The 18,815-nt window shown below is 44.2% G+C and overlaps 2 protein-coding genes and 1 long non-coding RNA gene across 7 annotated transcripts in view; 1 reads left to right on the top strand and 2 right to left on the bottom strand.

Moving 5' to 3' along the window:
- Positions 1-4,971, top strand: part of PTPN14 (protein tyrosine phosphatase non-receptor type 14) — a 122,281-nt gene extending 117,310 nt beyond the window's left edge. For all 3 annotated transcript variants that reach the window (XM_062637061.1, XM_062637060.1, XM_062637063.1), the window contains exon 19: positions 3,409-4,971. In XM_062637061.1, coding sequence (XP_062493045.1) covers positions 3,409-3,537 — 129 coding nt within the window. In that variant the 3' untranslated portion in view covers positions 3,538-4,971. The remainder of the gene's footprint in view (positions 1-3,408) is intronic.
- Positions 1-10,780, bottom strand: part of LOC134173264 (uncharacterized) — a 44,260-nt gene extending 33,480 nt beyond the window's left edge. Inside the window, exons 1-3 of one of the 3 annotated variants that reach the window (XR_009968198.1) lie at positions 10,073-10,780; positions 1,897-2,291; positions 982-1,692 (exon numbers count right to left, since the gene is read on the bottom strand). This is a non-coding gene — a long non-coding RNA (uncharacterized LOC134173264). Of the gene's footprint in view, positions 1-981; positions 2,292-10,072 lie in introns of those variants that run through there. The other 2 variants (XR_009968199.1, XR_009968197.1) reach the window with 2 other exon arrangements.
- A 486-nt stretch (positions 10,781-11,266) lies between these two features.
- Positions 11,267-18,815, bottom strand: part of SMYD2 (SET and MYND domain containing 2) — a 29,631-nt gene continuing 22,082 nt past the window's right edge. The window contains exons 8-12 of the mRNA XM_062637057.1: positions 17,935-18,045; positions 16,117-16,237; positions 15,159-15,333; positions 13,746-13,854; positions 11,267-11,694 (exon numbers count right to left, since the gene is read on the bottom strand). Of these exons, the coding sequence (XP_062493041.1) occupies positions 11,614-11,694; positions 13,746-13,854; positions 15,159-15,333; positions 16,117-16,237; positions 17,935-18,045 (597 nt within the window). The 3' untranslated portion in view covers positions 11,267-11,613. The remainder of the gene's footprint in view (positions 11,695-13,745; positions 13,855-15,158; positions 15,334-16,116; positions 16,238-17,934; positions 18,046-18,815) is intronic.

The raw sequence follows: 18,815 nt of genomic DNA on the forward strand, positions 1-18,815 counted from the left end.
GGGTGGGGGAGGAAAGGGGAAGGTGGAGCTGACCTGGACAGAAGGGACCCATAGGTATGCGCTTTGGGAATCCTGCACCCTTCCTGTGCTGGCTGCTGCTCAAGGAACTGCTCCTATATGGGGCAACGGGTCTGACTCTTGAGCATGCTTGACTTCTTCCCTTACGCACTGGCACCTGGAAGTGACTGCTTGTGTTATTCACATAGCAGCCATGCCATTTCTGCATGCCAGAGGAAATCTGGATAGCTGCAAGAGCCATACCTGAATCGCTTGTGAGCACCAGTGTAGCTGCATCTGCCTTACAGCAACCTGATTGCGTGCCCAGGAGCAAACCCCAACAGTTGTGTAACATCTTCTGGGCGCCTTGGTTTGTCTGTGGTTTATGGTAGTCACCTATTTGGCAAAGAGTAGTTGAGCACTAAGTGAAGATAAAGGCAGTGCTGCAACATCTGAGCATGGAGGTGAGCCTTGACATTCAGAAGGATTCTCATCAACTTCACTAGGAGCTGATGCTAGTGCTCAATAAGGGATTTCTCTGATGTCCCTTAATTAAAGCATTCTTTTGTCTTGATTAATAGTCAAAATCATCATTAATATTAAAGATGATTTTCCTTAAGGGCTTTTTTGCTCCAGATTGTGCTAAGTTAATATTTTTTCTTATTAAAACCTAATTAAAAGAATAGATTAACAGTATGTTTTCAGCTTGTGACAGGTACTGCATTGTGCATGGAGAGGGTTCCTTTCCAGGCAGCAGTTTATTCTGAAGTAGAATGAATAGGTTTTTTTCTCAAATAGAATGACTTACTACTTCAGATGCTTTAGTCTTATGAATTGGCTGATTTCCTCAGAAACGTCCTAGAAAGTAGATGTGCTAATGTTAACGTATTAGTGGTGAAGGCAGAAAGGGGACAGAGGTTGGAAAACTTTATACAGACCGTCTTGGAAAGCCTGCAGCACTGCTGGACCTCTTTGAGTCAGAGGTTTCAGGTTTAGGTAAAAAGCCATGTTTAATCAAATTCTATACACCTTCAGTCACTGTGGCTTCTATGGAGTTGCTGGTTGAGTCTAAAGCTGCAGGGATAGAGTTTCAGTAACTTGCTGTATAGTAAGTAATACGTCACATCATTACATCCTTACTGCGGTAGACATGTTGAACAAGAAAGTAATTGAGATCCTGCTCTACCCAGTTCTGGTTTGGGCCTGGCACTGGGACATTAACTCATGATTGCAGCTGCAGTGGATTTTCACAGGAGAGATCCCTTAGTTTGGGAGCCAGAAATGAGTAGCGTTTTTGCTTGTTCTTTTTGCAAATGCCACCTCTTTTTGACATGTACGTTGTGGTGAAGGTGAGTGTGAAGATTTGGCTCACCTGGAATAAAGCTGCCTACAAACAGAGGTCAAATAGGCAGGATGGAGTTTCATTCCTGAGATAAGCCAAAGCCACATCATTCTGGGGAGGTGCAGGGATAGCTGTGTGCTCACTGACAACCGAGGAGCTGTCAAGCACTGAGCTGCTGAGAGTGGAAAGGGATATGCAGGTCGAAGCTGGCCTGCCGTTCTGTTGCAGTGGCTCAGTTGAGATCAGGTTCCATATGACTCTGCTGTGGGAGGACTGTGTGGCTTCCATAAGCATCTGAGACCACAGGGAGGCTTTCTCTGAGTGAGCTGGAAAGAGCTTGTCTTGCTTTGCTCCTGTTTGAAAAGAACATGACGTTACTCATCACAAATCTTTATGCTTGTTGACTCTCTAGAGATGCTCTTTTATAACAGCTTGTTGAGATATGCGGCAGAGTATTTAGCCTTGTTTTCAGAAAGTGATAGCCTCTGAGTTAAGGCTTGTTTATGTGGAAAGCAGATTGAGTTTTATATATATGGACAGAAATGGATATGCCTCACCTTGCCAGAAAACTTGCAGCATGCATGGAAGCAGCCCCCATGCTCATTGCACCTCCAAGGATTAGCAGCAATCTTTGTTTCTGTCTTTGTCCAGGTACTGTGCTTGTAACATTTCTTAGCCAAATCAAAAGACCTGCTAAGTTCCTTTCTGTGTTTCTGGAATGGCAAACTGGCATTACAAAGTGCACTTCGTGTTACCTGGTAGAGTAACTGGCCTTCAGTTTTATATCATGAACTGCTAAAGAGTTTCCTCAAAAATGGTGTGTATCTTAGTGCTTGCATTCACTGCTGCCATAGAAAATCTGCATCCCTTATGTTGGGTCATCCTCCACGCTCTTTGAGCCTGGGAGGCTCAGCTGCGTGGCTCCATGGCTTCTGAACAGCTCCTCATGTACCTGTTGTAACGGATAAAGCACAACAGCATCATAGGGGTTTTTGCTCCCAAAATGCTGGTGATATGATGGTAACACCTAATGAAATTTGCAGTGTTTTCTAGCGCTTTACCTCATGGGCCTCTGTTTCAGACACTGCTACATGACACTGGTGCCCCAGGGTGCTCAGTGGGGTTAGAGATGTCCCTTTACCATGGGTCTCCTGATCCATCCCCATTTACTGTGATTTAGTTCCTGTTGCAGAGCATTTTCAGGGCATGTGAGTGAACTTCCTTTGGATGAAACAGCTGGAAGAGACCTTCATGGAGAACACCTTAATGTGTCCAGCTGCTAGTGGATGTTCAGTAGATGGAACAGACTAGCGCTGGCCTGCAGGACGTATATTGTAGATACTGGGTTTCACTTGACAGATTGCTTTCTTCTATGTACTGGCACAGACTTGGCTGTGGGAGGTGTCAGTTTCTGGATCTTCTGGTGACAGTGAGTCCCCTTGTCTTTTAGTGAAGGATCAGTGCATTTGCCTGCATAGGGAACCTTTGTTCTTATGATTCTGATGCCTGCTTCTCATTTGAAAAACTGTCAGATCCTCCTTCTATGAGTAAGTTTCACCATGGATCAGAGCACAGGATGCCAGTGGCCATGGGGCCTGTTGATGCCCTCAGTGGTAGAGTCTGAACTGAGCTATTTAATCTTTAAGTTCTAGACTAGACCTTCCTGCTACATCTAGCCTTTAACCTTAGATAACACAATATATTATTTTCTCGAGTTGACAATATGCTGAAGCAGAAAAAAATTCCATAGAGCAGCAGTCGTTTATGAGGTGTTGAACTGATGATCTGCTGATGGGTAATCAGTGGTACACAGCTGGAAGACAAGTCTTTGGTCATCTGCCCATTTACATCAGTCCAGAAGTTTCTGTAAGCTTCAGTGGGGAAAGCATTGGATGTGCAGTTCTGTATATACTCCTTGACACGGAAGTTGGTAACAAAGTTGTAGTTGGTTATAACTCATTACATGATATAAACACGGTGCAGTTCTCTGTCAGGTAGCTGATACTGGAGACAATGACTGATTTAATGAACCTACGTTCTTATGCCTTTTTCTCTCCTTTGCTTTGCAGAAGGTGGATGTTCCCATGATGCTGAGACACCTGCGGGAGCAGAGGATGTTCATGATCCAGACCATAGCCCAGTACAAGTTTGTCTACCAAGTGCTCATCCAGTTCCTGCAGAACTCCAGACTTATTTAACCTTTCCAAACATCCCAGACCCTGCTTTGTGGATCTGACTGAACCTTACTGACGAACAAGAGGAACTGCCTTGACAACGCTGTGTGCATGTATTGCACTTCTTAAGGTTGTCTTGAAAGTAAGGAATGCTTGTTCTTTACTAGCATCTCCCATGGATTATTTTATACAAGATATAATTTATTTTTCTTGGAATAACTTGTGAATTACTTTAATAACTTGTAAAACTTACAGTGACCTTCAAACTGAACCACATTCGCATAACTGGTCTGCATTGTAACATGTCCCTAAGGAAAGCAATCCTTTGTAAAGGTAGTTTGCTGGCTTTTATTTTGCTGCACGGCTTCTGAAATGAGCAGTTATTTGGAGGTGGGTTTTTTCTCATGTAAGAACATTCTGGACCCAGATATGCGGTGTCCATGGTATGAACAAGACCTGCTACAGCTACAGTTCTGTTTGAGTGGAAGCTGTGGGAACACAGTCCTGGAGCATGGAGCCCTGAGCCGCTGCACTCACAGCAGTGCACGTTACAGAGGGCTCAAACACAGGACATTGTGAGGGCAGAGTGTTTGGGTGCTAAACTGTTCAAATTCCACAGGAATTAAGGTTTTAGATTAGGCCTTGAAAAAAAAAAGCAATATTGGATCTTTTAAATGAGGCCTTTGCTACTGTCTGCAGTCCTTGAAGGGGTTCAGAAGAGCTGAAGCACTGCAGGGTGAAGGGCAGTGACCTGGAGCAGACTGAGGTCAGTGGATGGGTCTTTCTGGTAACTGTGGTGGGCTGTGGGTTAAACAGCAGAGGAATTTCAACTCAGTGCTGCTGAAAAAAAACCTCAAACGGAGCACCTTCTTACGGATTACACTGCCTTGAGGCTCACCTCCTGTAGAAAAGGAATCTCATTCAACTTAGGCATCTCCAGTTGCTTTAGTTTTATGTGTAAGCTACTGTCTTCATCGTCATCATTTTACTTTCTAGTCATTTGAACTCTGAATCGTCATTATGGTCTTTCCTCCGTATCTGAGATCTCCAAACAGTGACCCTTGAGAGCTTTAGCTCAGAGTCTGCTGGAGTCTTCCCCATCACTCTCTTGTGGTTTCTGAGCACAGGGAGCAGTCTGTCTTTTGGTGTTGGCCAACCTCACTTTGTTAGGGTATTTACTGTATTGAATTGCACAGATCATCTGTCTTCTCTGTCTGGGTCACTTTGGATTCTCCCTCCTATTTATTACTATTTTATCTAGGTAGTGTTCAAGGATTCCAGTGAGGATTCAGAGGATGATATGTATTTATGTATAATAACATAAAGGAGAAATGGTCCTTGCCTGGAGTTTACAACCAGAAAAGCAAAGGGAAACAAACCTCATCCACTGCATAACTAGGGCACAGATCCTTAACTGGCTTGCCCTAGGCCAACAGTGAAATCTGTAACAGAGCTAGGAAGAATGTCCTAGGAGTATCTCAGCCCTCTCCTCCTCTGTCTCAGCACTGGCTAGCTACTTAGTATGACTTGGAGCATATGCCTTTCTCCAAACTGTTCATTTCACAGGAGTATAGCACGTTATGAATTACCTTGCAGTGTGTGCGTGGCTTTTATGTACAGTTAGTTAGAAGTGACAGTAACTGCACTTTTAAAAGATATTAAAAGGGATAAAACAGAATTAAAACCAAACCAGCCAACCAAAGCTTTAGCAGATCGTGGTGGGTCTCCCACAGTTACTTCTGGTGTAAGAGATGGCAAGTTCCTGCACTGAGGTTGCTCCCCTCCCTGCACTGACTCCTGTTTCCTGTGGGCAGTCCTGATGGATGGCTGGAGGATGGATCAGGCTGGAGAGGAGCCCTCAAGGTCTCTGCTCCCTCTCTGCCCTGCTCACACCCCAGCTAACTAAATGGGAGGGGCTTGCCCAGTGTCACATCCAGCTTCAGAGGTCTGCAAGGGTGGTGATGTTGCAGCCTCTCAGGGCAGTTACTCTTTCATGGTGAAATTACCTTTCTTGGTATCCCTTTCCCAGATTAAATTAAATCTTTTAGTCCTATTATTGCTTTTCCATTGCATTCCCTCCTCCAAACCCCTGGTCAGTGTCTGAAGGCCTAAGCTGACAACTTCAGCACTAGAAGGGGCCCACACACTGGCCCCTGCCTAAAATCAGTGGGAGTTTAAGTTAAGGCTCAATACCAGAATGTGTCTTAAATGTGTTTAAACCTTGATTTGCTACTCTGCCACAGAGGCCTAATGAGGTGATGAGGATTGGTGGAGGCTTCCAGCTACCAGCAAATGGTGAGGAGTTATTCAGCTGTAATATCTTGACCGTATTCCTTTTAGGGCTTAGTTGGGTTTTCAGTCAACTTCAGTTTTCCTCTGATTCTTTTGCCAATGCCAACACAGATCTTGTTAAATTAGCAGCAACCATTTAAAGTCTTTGCAGCAGCATCTACATGATAATTACACAGGGATGCTTTCTATCTGGGAAACAGGCCAAGGAATAAACCTTGAAGCAAAGCGTATTAAATTAGTTATCTCGTTAGAACTTTCTGAATAATTTCCTAATGATGAATTAAGTTTGAACTCAGGGCTGTCAAGTCCCATTGCTCCACCTGGATGTGAGAAGGGAGGGAAAAGAAACCATCCCTATGTCTTATTATTCAGCTGCTCTTGGCTGAAACGTCTACTTCTGTTTCTACAGTGAGCACAGGATAATTATTGCATAAGAGAATGTAGAGCTGTGATTGAAAGGAAGAAGATTAAGCAAATGGTTTTTATGCAAAGATGCATCATAGGTGTCTTAGGAAAAATATTAATTACAAAATGGCACCAAAAATCCTTTCCATATTAAATCAGTGCCTATTAATGAGCTAAGTGAGTGGTCATGGCGTAAACAGCCATTTCCACTTGCCTCCTGCCGTGCCTGCTATGGTAGATAGAGGCCAATGTGACTCACTTTTTCCTCTTCATTGTCAAAGAATGATAATTTTAAACTTTCCCTTTCATCTGACTTCAGTGTATTTTTTCCAGCTAGATTTTATCTTGACTAGATCTGCTAATACCGTAAATGAATTGGGCTGGTGCATGTCTTCAGAGGTCCCTTTCCACCCCAGCTTGCAACCAAACCTCAGCGTGCCGATGCTTTATGATTGAAATGTGATACACTTTTGTAGGGGAAAAACTGAACCTGCTGACTTTGAACCTGTTGTAGTTTTATCACACTGAAATTGCTTGGGCAGTATTTCCTAACCTTTAGGGAGTGACAGGAAAATGCATTTTGCATCCAATTTTATTAGTCATAGCAGGAATGAACGCATGAGACTTAAAGCAACAGTACGGTTTAGTTTCTGTCCCACAGACCTTAAACAGTGGAGTCCATAAGTAGAAAAGGACAGCCTGGAGCTGCTGTATGTTGTGTTGCATGGGTTTAACATCAAAGCATGACAGGTTCCAAGAGACCAGTGACCAGTTTCATCCGTTTGGAGGAAAGTCTGCATTGAAAATCCCACAGCGATGCATCCACGGTCAATGAATGGAGCCGCTCCTTAAGAAGTTTGACACAAGTGGTCTTCTCCCAAGGCACCCATGTTCATATTCAGCCTATGCTCCCTGACTCTTGGAATGGATGAGTAAGTCTGACTTGGGAATCCTTTTTGTGCACTCTTTACCTGTACTTAACCTGTCTTTTCTCTAAGTTCTCACCAATGATAGTATTGAGGTGGCTGGCCTCCAGTCTTCAGTTAATTTTGGTCTGAGCATTTCATGCCTGACATTGTCTGATCAGGGATGGGGAGAGATGACAGCTGAGCTGTGAGGATGGTGGACATGAGCTGCTCAGGTCCCACTTGTTCCAGCTCCTCCACAGACCTGCTTTGGCACCTCAGGTCCTGGATTAACTGAGGGGGACGATGAAGCTTGTTCCCACAAGCCTTCTATATAGATGATAGGGACCCTAAATGCTCAGCCTTGTTGGAAATACCTTTTCCCTGAACTAGTTTCAGCTGGCAGGAGACACATCTGTGAGGTTTTATTCAACCTATTGCTAATGAAATCCTTTATAAAAGTATACTGAAGGACATTTCTGTTCCACTTATTTAAAACAGTTGCCTCACTCCAAATATTAATAAATAATATTTGCATGATTTCAGTAGCTTTATTTTTAATTACTTTCTTGTAAGCAGACAAATGCAAATGGCAAATCATCACTTGGTAAAGAGTGAGTAAGTCTTGGTGCTTCAAGAGAGATGGTCATTCCAAACTAATACATTATTGTTTTGATCCAGTATCTGCTGCCTCTGTAGCCCAGAAGCCGCTCTAAAGTAAATGATGACGGGCAATGTCATACATGGATACAGCACACAAATCCACAGGGAAAATGCAGCAGCCACTGATCATGCTGCATTCTCAACACCTGACTTCTCCTCCCAGGAGACCAGGGGGATCATGATTGCATTGGTTGTTGTCAGTCTCACTTACAGTTTGTGATCCATGTGCTCAGAAAGCGGAAGCATCAGTGTGGGTGATACCTACTGTGCCAGCTCCTGGGCATCGCTGAGAGAGGCGAGGGTTAAATTCTGCTGCTTGTCTTTGTGGGAAAGGACACTTTACATCCAGAGTGGTGGGGTGGCACCCCTGCATGCAATAAAGGATGCATTGCGTTGAAGGAGCAAATACCAGAACTGAGCCTGAAGGGGAAGCACTGCATGAAAGCAGCACCTCACACCCCTCTACAGCGGTGTCAATCTGCTGATGTATAGTCCAAGTCATATGAGGTTTGGTGGCAACAAGAGAGAGGTTTCAAGTTCAAAATGCCAAAGGCAATTGTCCTCGGCTCGTTCTCAGCCTTCTAGAAAAGTTTTCTTGTAGAATCTGGTGCTGTGTGATGTACAGATGCCACGTGAGGTTGGAGAAGAGGAGGACACTGCACAGGCGGCTGTGTGGCTTGGCTTGCAGGGACTGTGATTTGGGGAAGGGAAGCGCTGGCTGCTGGGGCTGTGAGATTGTGAAACATGTAGTGCACAGCTCAAAAGTAGCAGTGCTTAAATCTTGTCAGAGTTTTTAGAGTATCATCTTGGACTGCAGTTCCATTGCTCTCGGCCATTTTTGGCCAGTGTGTTCCTTTGTGGTTCCATTGCCTGTCCTTTATGTGTGTCCTCACTGAGCATTTCACATGTTACAACAGCAGGGCTTTGCTTTTGGAGGGTGAACTGGAAGTCAGTGGTGAAGTAGTGCTGGGATTCTTCAGTGAAAGCTGCTCTTGTACAGTGAGGGCAAGGCCAATGCTTCTGCTGATCCCTGAAACATGCAGTGCTCAATAGTTTTACTCTGCCAAATCACGTGGGCAAGACACTGCTCCAGGTATTCCAGGGGCACTGTTCCCTGATGAGACAGGCAGCAGGACACAAGGGCTTCCTTGCTCTCTTGGACAGTGGCTGGTAGCTGACTCTTTAAGAGGAAAGATGTCTAAGGGTGCTCAACCCCTTCAGCAGACCTGGCAGCCAGTCCTGCAGGGCCTTCCTGAGGCCAAAGCTGAGTCCTGCTTACTGTGTTTAATAACTGCTGATGGAGCCATCTGCCATGAAACCTCTTCTCTAGCACCCATTTCCTCCTCTGGCCTGCATGATGTCCTGCGTTGGTGAGTTCTACAACTTAATCATGCATTAAGCGTCTAAGAACTTTCTTTTCTGTGCACGTTAAAAGTTATTTTCTTGCTGCTAGTTGGTCTTTGACAGAAAACAAACAAATCTTTAGTGCCAGAACACCGTTAACAGGATGTTTATCCCGTTGCAACTGCGCCATATGGAAACCACATTTTCCTTACTAGTCAAGTACCTTTCTTGGGCAATTTTACACAGGAGAAAAGTTTACACATGCAGATGACTGTAATATTCCCCTATATAATTGTGTGGGACACGTTAAATAACATGTTTAAGTAAGTTTTATGTCACTGGATTTTACTGCCCTGTTTTACTTCAGTATTTCGATGCTTCCTCGTTTGTTCTGTAGCTGTGTATGTGACAGTTCAGCACAGAACAGTGAGCTGAATCTCACCACCGTGTTGTATGTACACCATTTGTAGAGACATGAGACAGCAGTTATGTGCCCTTCCTGCCCCCCCCACTGCCTCCTGTCAGGGCTGAATGGCGGAACTATTCTATGCTATTGAAAGCCTTTAAAGAAAAATCTATGCATGCTATTTTATATTCTAATGTATTATTCATATCAGTCCATAAGCTTATGCTTGTCAGTTTTATCTTGTGTATAGAACTGATTACTTTTGACAGTATTTTTGCACTGTTTCTCTTCCTTCTCTTTTTATAAAGTTCTATTCAGCATTAATTGACTGCAGTAATTTTTTTACCCTTTTAACTGCCTTTGTGTAAATAGTTTATGACATACTTTGGCAAATACGAGAATGTTTCCAGTCACTAAGGTTTTTTGGTAAGGCTGTCCTTCATATTCACAGTATACAATAAACTGGTGGTTTTTTTCAAGGAAAACCTTGCTTGTGCTCTGTGTTCTCTTCTGTAACAGCTTAAGGTTTTGTGTTTGCACCTACCGTGCTTGTGTTAGCTTCCCATGGTAAACTGACAGGCACAGCCAGGGCTGCAGCGAGTTTCAAGAACCTTCTGTAAGGGCAAGGCTCCCGCTGGTGATCCTGCTTGGCTAAGCTGATTCTTCAGCGTTGAGGTATGGTCTGGGCTCTGGAGAGGCTTTCTGAAGTGAAGGTGCTACTTCCCTGGCATGAGGGTTTACTTGACAAGATAAGGTTAGGATAAAAATAGCTGGTGCCCTCTTCCTTGGCTTCCTGGAATCGTAAGATCTGGTGCAGTTTTACACACTCCAGCAACAACTGCTGGCAAGGGAGCAATGAAAGCTTTCAGCAAAATGAAAGCTTGTTCTCTAGCAGTTTTGTTTTCAGAGCAGTGCTTAAAAGAAAGGAAATATGATGGAGTTCTTGATGATGAGCTGTGCTCTTTATCTCATCATACTTTATAAGCTATGAACACCATAAGCAATGCTCCTGTAGTTTTACTGTGCAACATATTTCAACTTTGGTGGTGGGAGTACACACAGCCACACTCTTGCTTCCTCTTCCCTCCCCCAGCCTTAAATGCAATCTCCCACCATTCATCCCTGGCAGTGTTCAAGGCCAGGCTGGATGGAGCATTGGGTGACATGGTCTAGTGTGAGGCATCCCTGCCCATGGCAGGGAGCTGGAACTGGATGATTCCAGTCCTTTCCCACCCAAACCATTCTGTGATTCTATTTTATGAAGGGGAAAAAACCCCACTCTCCAGGCTTAACTTTCTCTGCCCATGCTTAAGTCCTGGATTTTTTTTCTCCTCAGAACATGTTCTTGTTCCTCTCTCAAAAGTTAATTCTAACATATGAATGTTTTATATAGAGTAGAATAGTTTTACTTCACTAGAGGCAAAGGTATGGCTATAAGGAAATACGAGCTCTCCTCTGCACTGAATTCACTTTAACTTGTAAAGAGGGTTAAAAAGCCAGAAGCAAGTTGCATCATTCCTGCCTTGTGCAAGCCTTCCAGCTCTGCCCTAGGCACCAGCATTCCCTGTACAGGACACGCTGAGGTCCGGGGCCTTGCAGTGATGAACCCCCTGGGACTGGCACTGCAAACAAAAACGATTAGTGAAAAGAGGACCTGGATGCTAAACCACAACTGAAAAAGTACAGCTTTTGCTAGTTATTTAGTTAGATTAAATAAAACAGCTTAGGCAAAAGTGGATGTCACAAAACCATTGCACCCAAGAAGGGTCAAGATGACTTTATTTACTTAAATAAGGTACACGTTAAAATCTAAAGAGACAAAAATGGCCACTTTTGCACATGAGCTGTCAAAAGGCATCACCTTTAAGAAACTATGGATGCATCCTTAAAACAAAAAATACAGGGAAAAAAAGGCAATTGTAGATGTGTGGAAGCTGGGCACATTTTGCCAGGCATAAGTGTGTTTGTCATTCCAATTACAGGCCAGAACCGTGCTCATACTCTACCGCATTTCAAAGTGCTCCTGAAGGCTTCCATAACAAGGCTTTTAACTAAAGGTTTGAGGGATTGCATAGATTCAAAGGCTCAGTGGTCCTCTAATTCCTTTTTGATCTCTGAAATGTATGGATGATCCTTCCCGTGTGCTACTTCCATGATAGCAATTGCCTATGAAAAGAAAAAAAACTATTCACACAATTGATTCCTATATAACACCAGGCTATAAATACTCACTTTAGAGGTTTGAAACAGTCTGACACCTCTGGCTACTTTTTGTCCCCTTGTAGTCATAAACGCAGTAGGAAATAAAATGGAATTCAAAACTAAGTAATAAAGGTTTTACATTCAGAGAACACATCTTTCATCTTACAGGGTCCCAAAGCACCTTTCAAAATGATATTCCTGACAAAACCACTTTGAATGCAACCAGCTCTAGGACAGAAAACTGCGAGTGGGGTGGGTGATGTTCTGGCAGAGGACTTGACTTAAGCACTATCAGCCCCAGCTTTGTTCCTACCAGTTAATCCTTCAGCTGTCAGAGCAGGCCCACTGCAGAAGTTGCATTAAGGCATTCTAGCCTTGCTTTTATAAACCCTCCATCAGTTCCAGGGGTTCCCAAAGGAAGCGATGGCTCAGCCAGCCACTGAGGCAAAAGCACAGTCTTGCCAGCTCTGGCCAGAGGCTGCTGTGCCCATCCCTGCTCTTGCTCCCAAAAGCCAACGTTTCAGGCAGCTGAACCCACTGATGTGCACTTCACCCTGCACTGTGGGGTGGGTGCAGAGGCAAGATACCCACTTGAGAAAAGGATAGCAGTGGCCCCAGAGAGGTGTAATAAAAGGCAGCAGTAGGTAAGACTGAAAGAAGCAAGTTCAGAGTAAGTCTGATAACATGCCCACCATGCTAAGATCAAGCAAGGAACGGTGGCATTCCAGCTCTCAGAGCACACAGTCATTTTCTCCTCAGGAAACTCCGAGGGAATTTTGCTCTTATATTTAAATCAGTGCAGTAACAACCTTTGGTTCCACCTCAGGAGCAGTGAGAACTGACCCCACTGCTGCTCCTGCCCAAAAGAAGCAAGGAGGAGGGCCTTCTGGAGGAGCTGACTGCAAACAGAGAGAGAACAATGGCTTTGTTTTTTCACTAAATCCCAAACAGCAGGGGCTGGGATAACTTTGGGCAGTTCCCGTAGGCAGCTTTTGGAAGTGAGTCATTAGAAAACATTTGTGTTAGGAAGTGAACTATGCCAACAAACCTACCTACAATTCCCAGCCCCCAGCCCGTGTTCCTACTGGCACAACTCCCAGTTTTAGTCAAAGCTTTAACACCACAGCAAAAGAAAACCTATGTTAAATTTAAACTAGGTAACAGTTAAGGTTTAGAGTATATATTTGTGTAGCATCTTTCACCATGGCTGCATGGCTCTGTTATTGCTGGCTAAAAACTTGCCAGCATCTAAAAAGGAATTAAAAAACCAACTGCGGTGCCATTCCACACCAACTCATTATATGCTACAGTAGTCACTGAGGCCTAAGAAATGACAATAAACTTCTGTCCAACAACAACAGGGGAAGGGAGTCAAGAAACATGGTACAGCCTAATAAAAAAAAGAAAAACCTAAAGAATAAGGGAATAGACTAATAAAAAGGGATGAAGAAAAACATAAACCCAAATTCTGTATATGCCAACTGCAGCATTACCAGATGCATTGAATTCCCTTCAGCTATTTAAAAATCGATTTGTTCCAGAACAAATAACCACCAAAAGCACGCCTAGTTTAGCTAGGATATAGTTTAACTGCATAGAGAAACCACAGGCTTCAGGCAAACACTATGTGTCTTTTCTAAGAGCCAAGCATTTTCTCTGTCCTTACCTAGCAAGTGAGAAACTGGAGTTCTCCATTTACAGGAGCACAGCTCTAGCTCAGGGAAGAACATAGCAAATGCTTAAGCATATATGTAACTCCATATGACCTTAAGCACACAGCTCCAGCTGCTGCAGAAGTCTGCCATGACAAGGCAAGACCCCTTGCATGCAACAACAGACCGATACTGCATCTTTCCAAAAGAAAAACTGAGCCCCAAATCCAGTAACCAAATACATTATTAACACATGGTGCATTTCCTACCACGCCAGGCCTGCTGACAAGAGCAGCACATAGTGTTTTCAGTGACCCCATGCCTGAACTGGTACTGTTAATGAAGAAACCTGGAAAGAAATACCTTCTTCAGGGCTTTAACTCCAGCTGCTCTGTTCTCCAGTGCCATGTAGAGTCTCCCCAGTTTCAGCCACATGGAAGCAACATTCAGTGAGTAGGGGGGATAATGTTTACTGTAAGAGAGAAAGGGGTTCAGTTTCATCAAACCTGGCAGTTCCATTGCATTTCCCCAGCCCCTGTATCCCTCTCAGGGGGCAAGAAGCTGCCTCTCATTGTCCCTGCCCATTCTCTGCTCATCCCCCTGCTGTGACTGCCAGGAGCCAGCGCCAGTTGCGCCTGGGATAGAGAGGCTTGTCCACGGGGAATCAAGCTGAAACTGCCATATGCCTCTGAACAGCTGTCAGATGGCAATGACTTTCTGCCACTAGTTTTAATCTAGCCAGCTACAGAAAGAGGCTGCATTGTTTGGAGGTTTTGGAGCCACAGAAGTAACTCTGCCTATTCCACAAAAGAGTTGGTCTTTAAAGGAAGGCGAGGGGCCCTCAGCAGCGCTACAGCACACACGCCACCCTGTACTCACCGAGCTAGCAGAGTCCAGCTCAGCAGAGCTGACCTGGAATGCCAGGCTCTGAGCCAGAGGAGCTGGGCAAGTCCCAGGGAAGATAAATAGTACTGCACCCCCAGGAGGGGGAATGTTGGCTCCTTCTTTGTATCGCTGTTCTCTGCCAAGTGATCTGTGACTTTACTTTGGCATCTGCTCCAAAGTGAGAGCTTTACTTGCACTCCCCCCAGCTGGCAAGAAAATGATGTCTCAAGATGAGAATCTGCTTGGGAGATTTATGGCAGGATCAGATACAGCGCGTAACTGGCTGGCTCTGATGAAGGAAATCACTACTGTTAAGAACACAGGAGGACTGATTGGAGAGGGGATGGATTTCTCCCTGCAGAGGCTGCGTGCTGCCTTACCCCACACTGGCCTCTAGCCTGTGCATCTCCCACACCTCCAGCTCCAGGGCAGTGGAGCTCAGGGATCTCAGGGCACCCAAGATCTCCCTCTGCTGCTCAACCTCAGCCCTGGGATACTGGAAAAGGGAAAGGACTGGAAGAGGACTGGAGGCACAGCAACAGCTTTGCCTCCATCACATGATGCAACCCAAAACTCTGCTTTAGTAAAGTATTAGGATATTAAAAACCCCACAAATTTGCTAAGCAGAACTAGCACAGTCTCTAAGGAGGTACAGACTTACTTTGAGAACCCAAAGCAAGGCTCTCAGTCACCTCCTGCTACATCTTGCAGATCGCTTTTTGACAGAAACAACATCTACCCCAGCATTACACGTTCCTTTTCAAGCAGCCATGTCATGAGCAGCATGTTCATACAACACGTACTGAAAGAAGTGATGGCAGTCCAAACTTTTCTTAATTATTCAGATTACTGAATTAGAGTACTAAAGAAAATAAAGAGTCTCATATTTACCTGTATGGCCTGATAATCTTTTGCCCATAACGCAGTGCACCTTCCCAGTCCTGCACGTAGAGACACACACCCATGGCCTGGTACATCATATGTAACATATAAACATTACTGTTTTCAAACACTGCACCCATCTTGTCCAGGCTCAGTTCACAGATCTCCAGTAACTCGCTAGGAGGTATGAAGTCAAGGAACCCAATAAGTAGATGGCCTCTCATTAGATGACTACCTGGTAATGCCAAAGAAGCACAGACTTGACCTTGTTCACAATGGTTTTCGGAAGTCATCTTTTCTTTCAAATGGCATCAAAGCATCTTTGATACAACCCCAGAGCTACTCTGAGGGGTATTCTGTACTCAGAGGTATTCTGCTCATGAGTTTATTCCCCTCCTACTCAGACATTCTACAAAACTAGCTTTCACATTTAAAAAGCAACAACAAAAAGCAGCTTTCCTGGTTCACCACTGCACCGACAATATGCCAGAAGAAGGGGGAGTGAAATTCCCCATGCAGCAGGTACTGAATCAGGCGTGACACAGCCTGCTCTGCTTCTGGCCCAGTGAATCTTGCATTTTTGTCTGCCACACCACTGTTAGAACAGCTAGGCTTGTGATCCCCAGCAATAGCTGCAGTCTCACATGCTCTCTCTCTCCAAACAGGGCACTATGACAGTAGAGTAACACAGCACACACCTACACTCACTCCAGCCTCTGGCTTGCTGTGTGGAGACAGCCACAGGCGGCACTCTTAGAAACTGAGAGCCACGCAAGAAGGAACAAACACAGGGTCTCACAATCCCACACCACCAGGACGGCTTTTCAGACACAAGGAGGACAGAGGTAAGTTTAACTTCTAATGGTTATAGCATTTCTCCTGCAGGTACCTCAGGAGCAATCCAGCAGGTAAGCTTTTTAGGTCCCACACCAAGCCACGTAAGTCAGGGTGGAGAGACAAAGGATATATTTGTAGTGTTTGGCTCTTCTGAATTCCTCAATCACATTCCTGGCATATTTGATCATGTCCCGCACTGTCTCTGCTGATGGAGGATCATTCAGCTTGCAGATTTCCAGTTTATCTTTATCCTGAAGGAAACACAACAGACATTATAAATGCAGGTTCCAAGCCCCACAAATAAAGGTGCACCTGCTACACAAAATTACTCTAATAAAAAGACACAGATGGGGACTTGAGCTCTTCAAAGAACTTGAAAACAAAGGTAGAATGTGCACCTGCAATTTTCCTCTAAAGCCTTGACTAGGAAACCTAGAATTCTCTGTGCCTTCCAGTTCATCTGCCATCCTCTACTTCCACGAAGTCCCTTTCTTTTGAAAGATCCAAGAGCTTTTCAATATTGTGATGAAAACAGTTTTTCATTGGAAATTTCACTGCTTACAAGAGACTAGGGATTAAAACTAATTTAGTTTTAAGGCTAGAAAAGCCCAAGTACCTTGGGCCTAGCACCAAGTGACAGCTCATTTGAAAATGAGATGCTATTAAACACAGATGTTCACATTTACAGACATTCCCACATTTTTTGTGCTGGACAGCTCCACTTACTCTTACCTTTCTATCTAACTTACTATACTCCATGAAGAGTAAACTGCACTCTGGAGACAACTTTTTGCTGTTTAAGCCTCACACTGTTGCTAGATGTCTTTGTCCTTTATTATTTCATCTTCCAGCTGAGAGGGCTATAGGGGACTCTTTCTGGAGCTGAAGGATGCTGAGTGACAGGTGATCCCAAGAGTAACATGTCATTGGAAATCACAGCTGAAATCCTGGCTTCATTAAAATCAGTGGCAAAATTAGCAAAGTAACTGTGGGGAGAAACACAACTCCGGTACCAACAGAACAGCCTCAAACAAGGATATTGGGCACTGTTTGCAGAGAGTTACAGAAGATGCTTCCATTTAGAGGAAGGAGAGGGTTGTGGGTCTGTTTGTGAAGCAGCTCTTGAAAAGGCACCTTTGTGAAAACGCAGGGAGAAATATCTGGAATTTAAGAATCAGATGATGACAACCAGACTGATGCTGGCTGGAACAACAGTTAAGCCCAACAAAGCTTAGTTCTCCTCAGGTCGCCAGTAAAGGAGGTCCAACTGGCTGCAGAGGTACACTTGTTTCCAGATCTGTTGGATTTGGGTACCTTATTTTGTCCCCCACAAGTGCTTTTCTTCAAAATAACTAATGCCTTGCTTTAAGGAACACTGTGTCAATGTCTGCCTTTGTCCTTTGAAGGCACCAGGTGATGTCTAATGAACAAATCTAGCCTACATGTCACTCTGTCCATGAGAAGGCGGTTTCAATGCCACTGCAGGATTCTTTTGGGTCTCCAAACCATCCAGCAACGTCATACTATGTCACCTAGAACTGACTGAGATGTCTCAACTAGGAACTGCAGCAGGACTCTACCCCAGAAATGCTCCAAGCAGAATCACTCTCTGGGAGCTGACAGAAAACATGCAGTTACAAAAACATGCAGTCCTGAGCTAAATTCCTTTGGTCAGGTAGCGTAGACACAGTGTAATTTTCTACTTTTAACAGAGTTTTCATCTTTGCTTTGTAGCTCAACTTTAAATTGGCTCCTACCAAGAAATATTCTGACCTGTCATGATTCCAGTAGAAAGAATGAGTATCAGAAAGTCTTGTAGACAGAAGAACAAAACCAGCCCACCCCCTTTATCCTGCTTTCCAAAGCATAATTAAAGATGGAATATTACATCAAGGCACTGGGTAGGTGCTTTGCCAGTCAGAGGCACATTTCACACCAATTTTTTCACCTTTTCTTTGGTAACACACTCCTCGCAGTCACAGTCAAAGAAATAGGAGTCTCTTAGCCGGTTATTTCTGTCTTCTGTGGGATACAAGAGATCAATGTAGCTGGTGAAAACCTGTATGGTAAAAACACAGCAATCAATCAGTGAGAAGCAGTATAACTACACATATTTATCACTACTGCTTCTGGTATATGTAGTATGACACCTATATATTCATGCAACCTGTGGATCCCTGCAGCCACATCACCTGCCTGTTCCCCTCCCATTCCAAGCCTCTCGGCAGCACCACCACTTGCAGTTTGCAGTCTCCCAGAGAAGTGTTTCCTTTCCTATTCATTATGGAATTTCCCCTCAAATATTACCCTGGCTTAAACCCAGGACAGCAAGATTCAGGTGTGGATAAGGAAACTACCACAGCATAAATCTCAGGTTCCTGTCAGACTACAAAGAAATGCCTACTTTTCAGAAGTAAAATAATGATTTCAGGTATCCTGCTTAGGATAAATCACAGTGGCCTGGTTTTTTTGGAGGCTGGAATCTCAGATTTTTCCTTCTGAAAACCTGCAAAAATTGGGGCAACAGCAGTCGCTAGGAGCTTTAGAAACTTAGGACAAGACCTTTAGATCTCAGAAGAGAGGCCCAGTGCTCCAGTTCTAGGAGAATGAATATCAGATTTACTTCAGCAATATTTTAAAGCAAAGAAAACCTGCTTTTGAACATTTTAAAAGCCCTTCATACACGCTATTCTTAAGTTTTCCTCTACTTCAATGGTCTTCAGAAAAGAACCCCTGCAACTAGCTTTAATGCTCTATTTTTAAGGTGAAATCTCCCCCAAGAAACATGTCACGCACAGCGCAGTTGATCGTTTGGCAGACAGAGGAATA

The sequence above is a fragment of the Pezoporus occidentalis genome, unplaced genomic scaffold, assembly GCF_034315485.1.
Source record: "Pezoporus occidentalis ecotype Australia unplaced genomic scaffold, CSIRO_AGI_Poc_V1 ctg50, whole genome shotgun sequence".
NCBI lineage: Eukaryota > Metazoa > Chordata > Aves > Psittaciformes > Psittacidae > Pezoporus > Pezoporus occidentalis.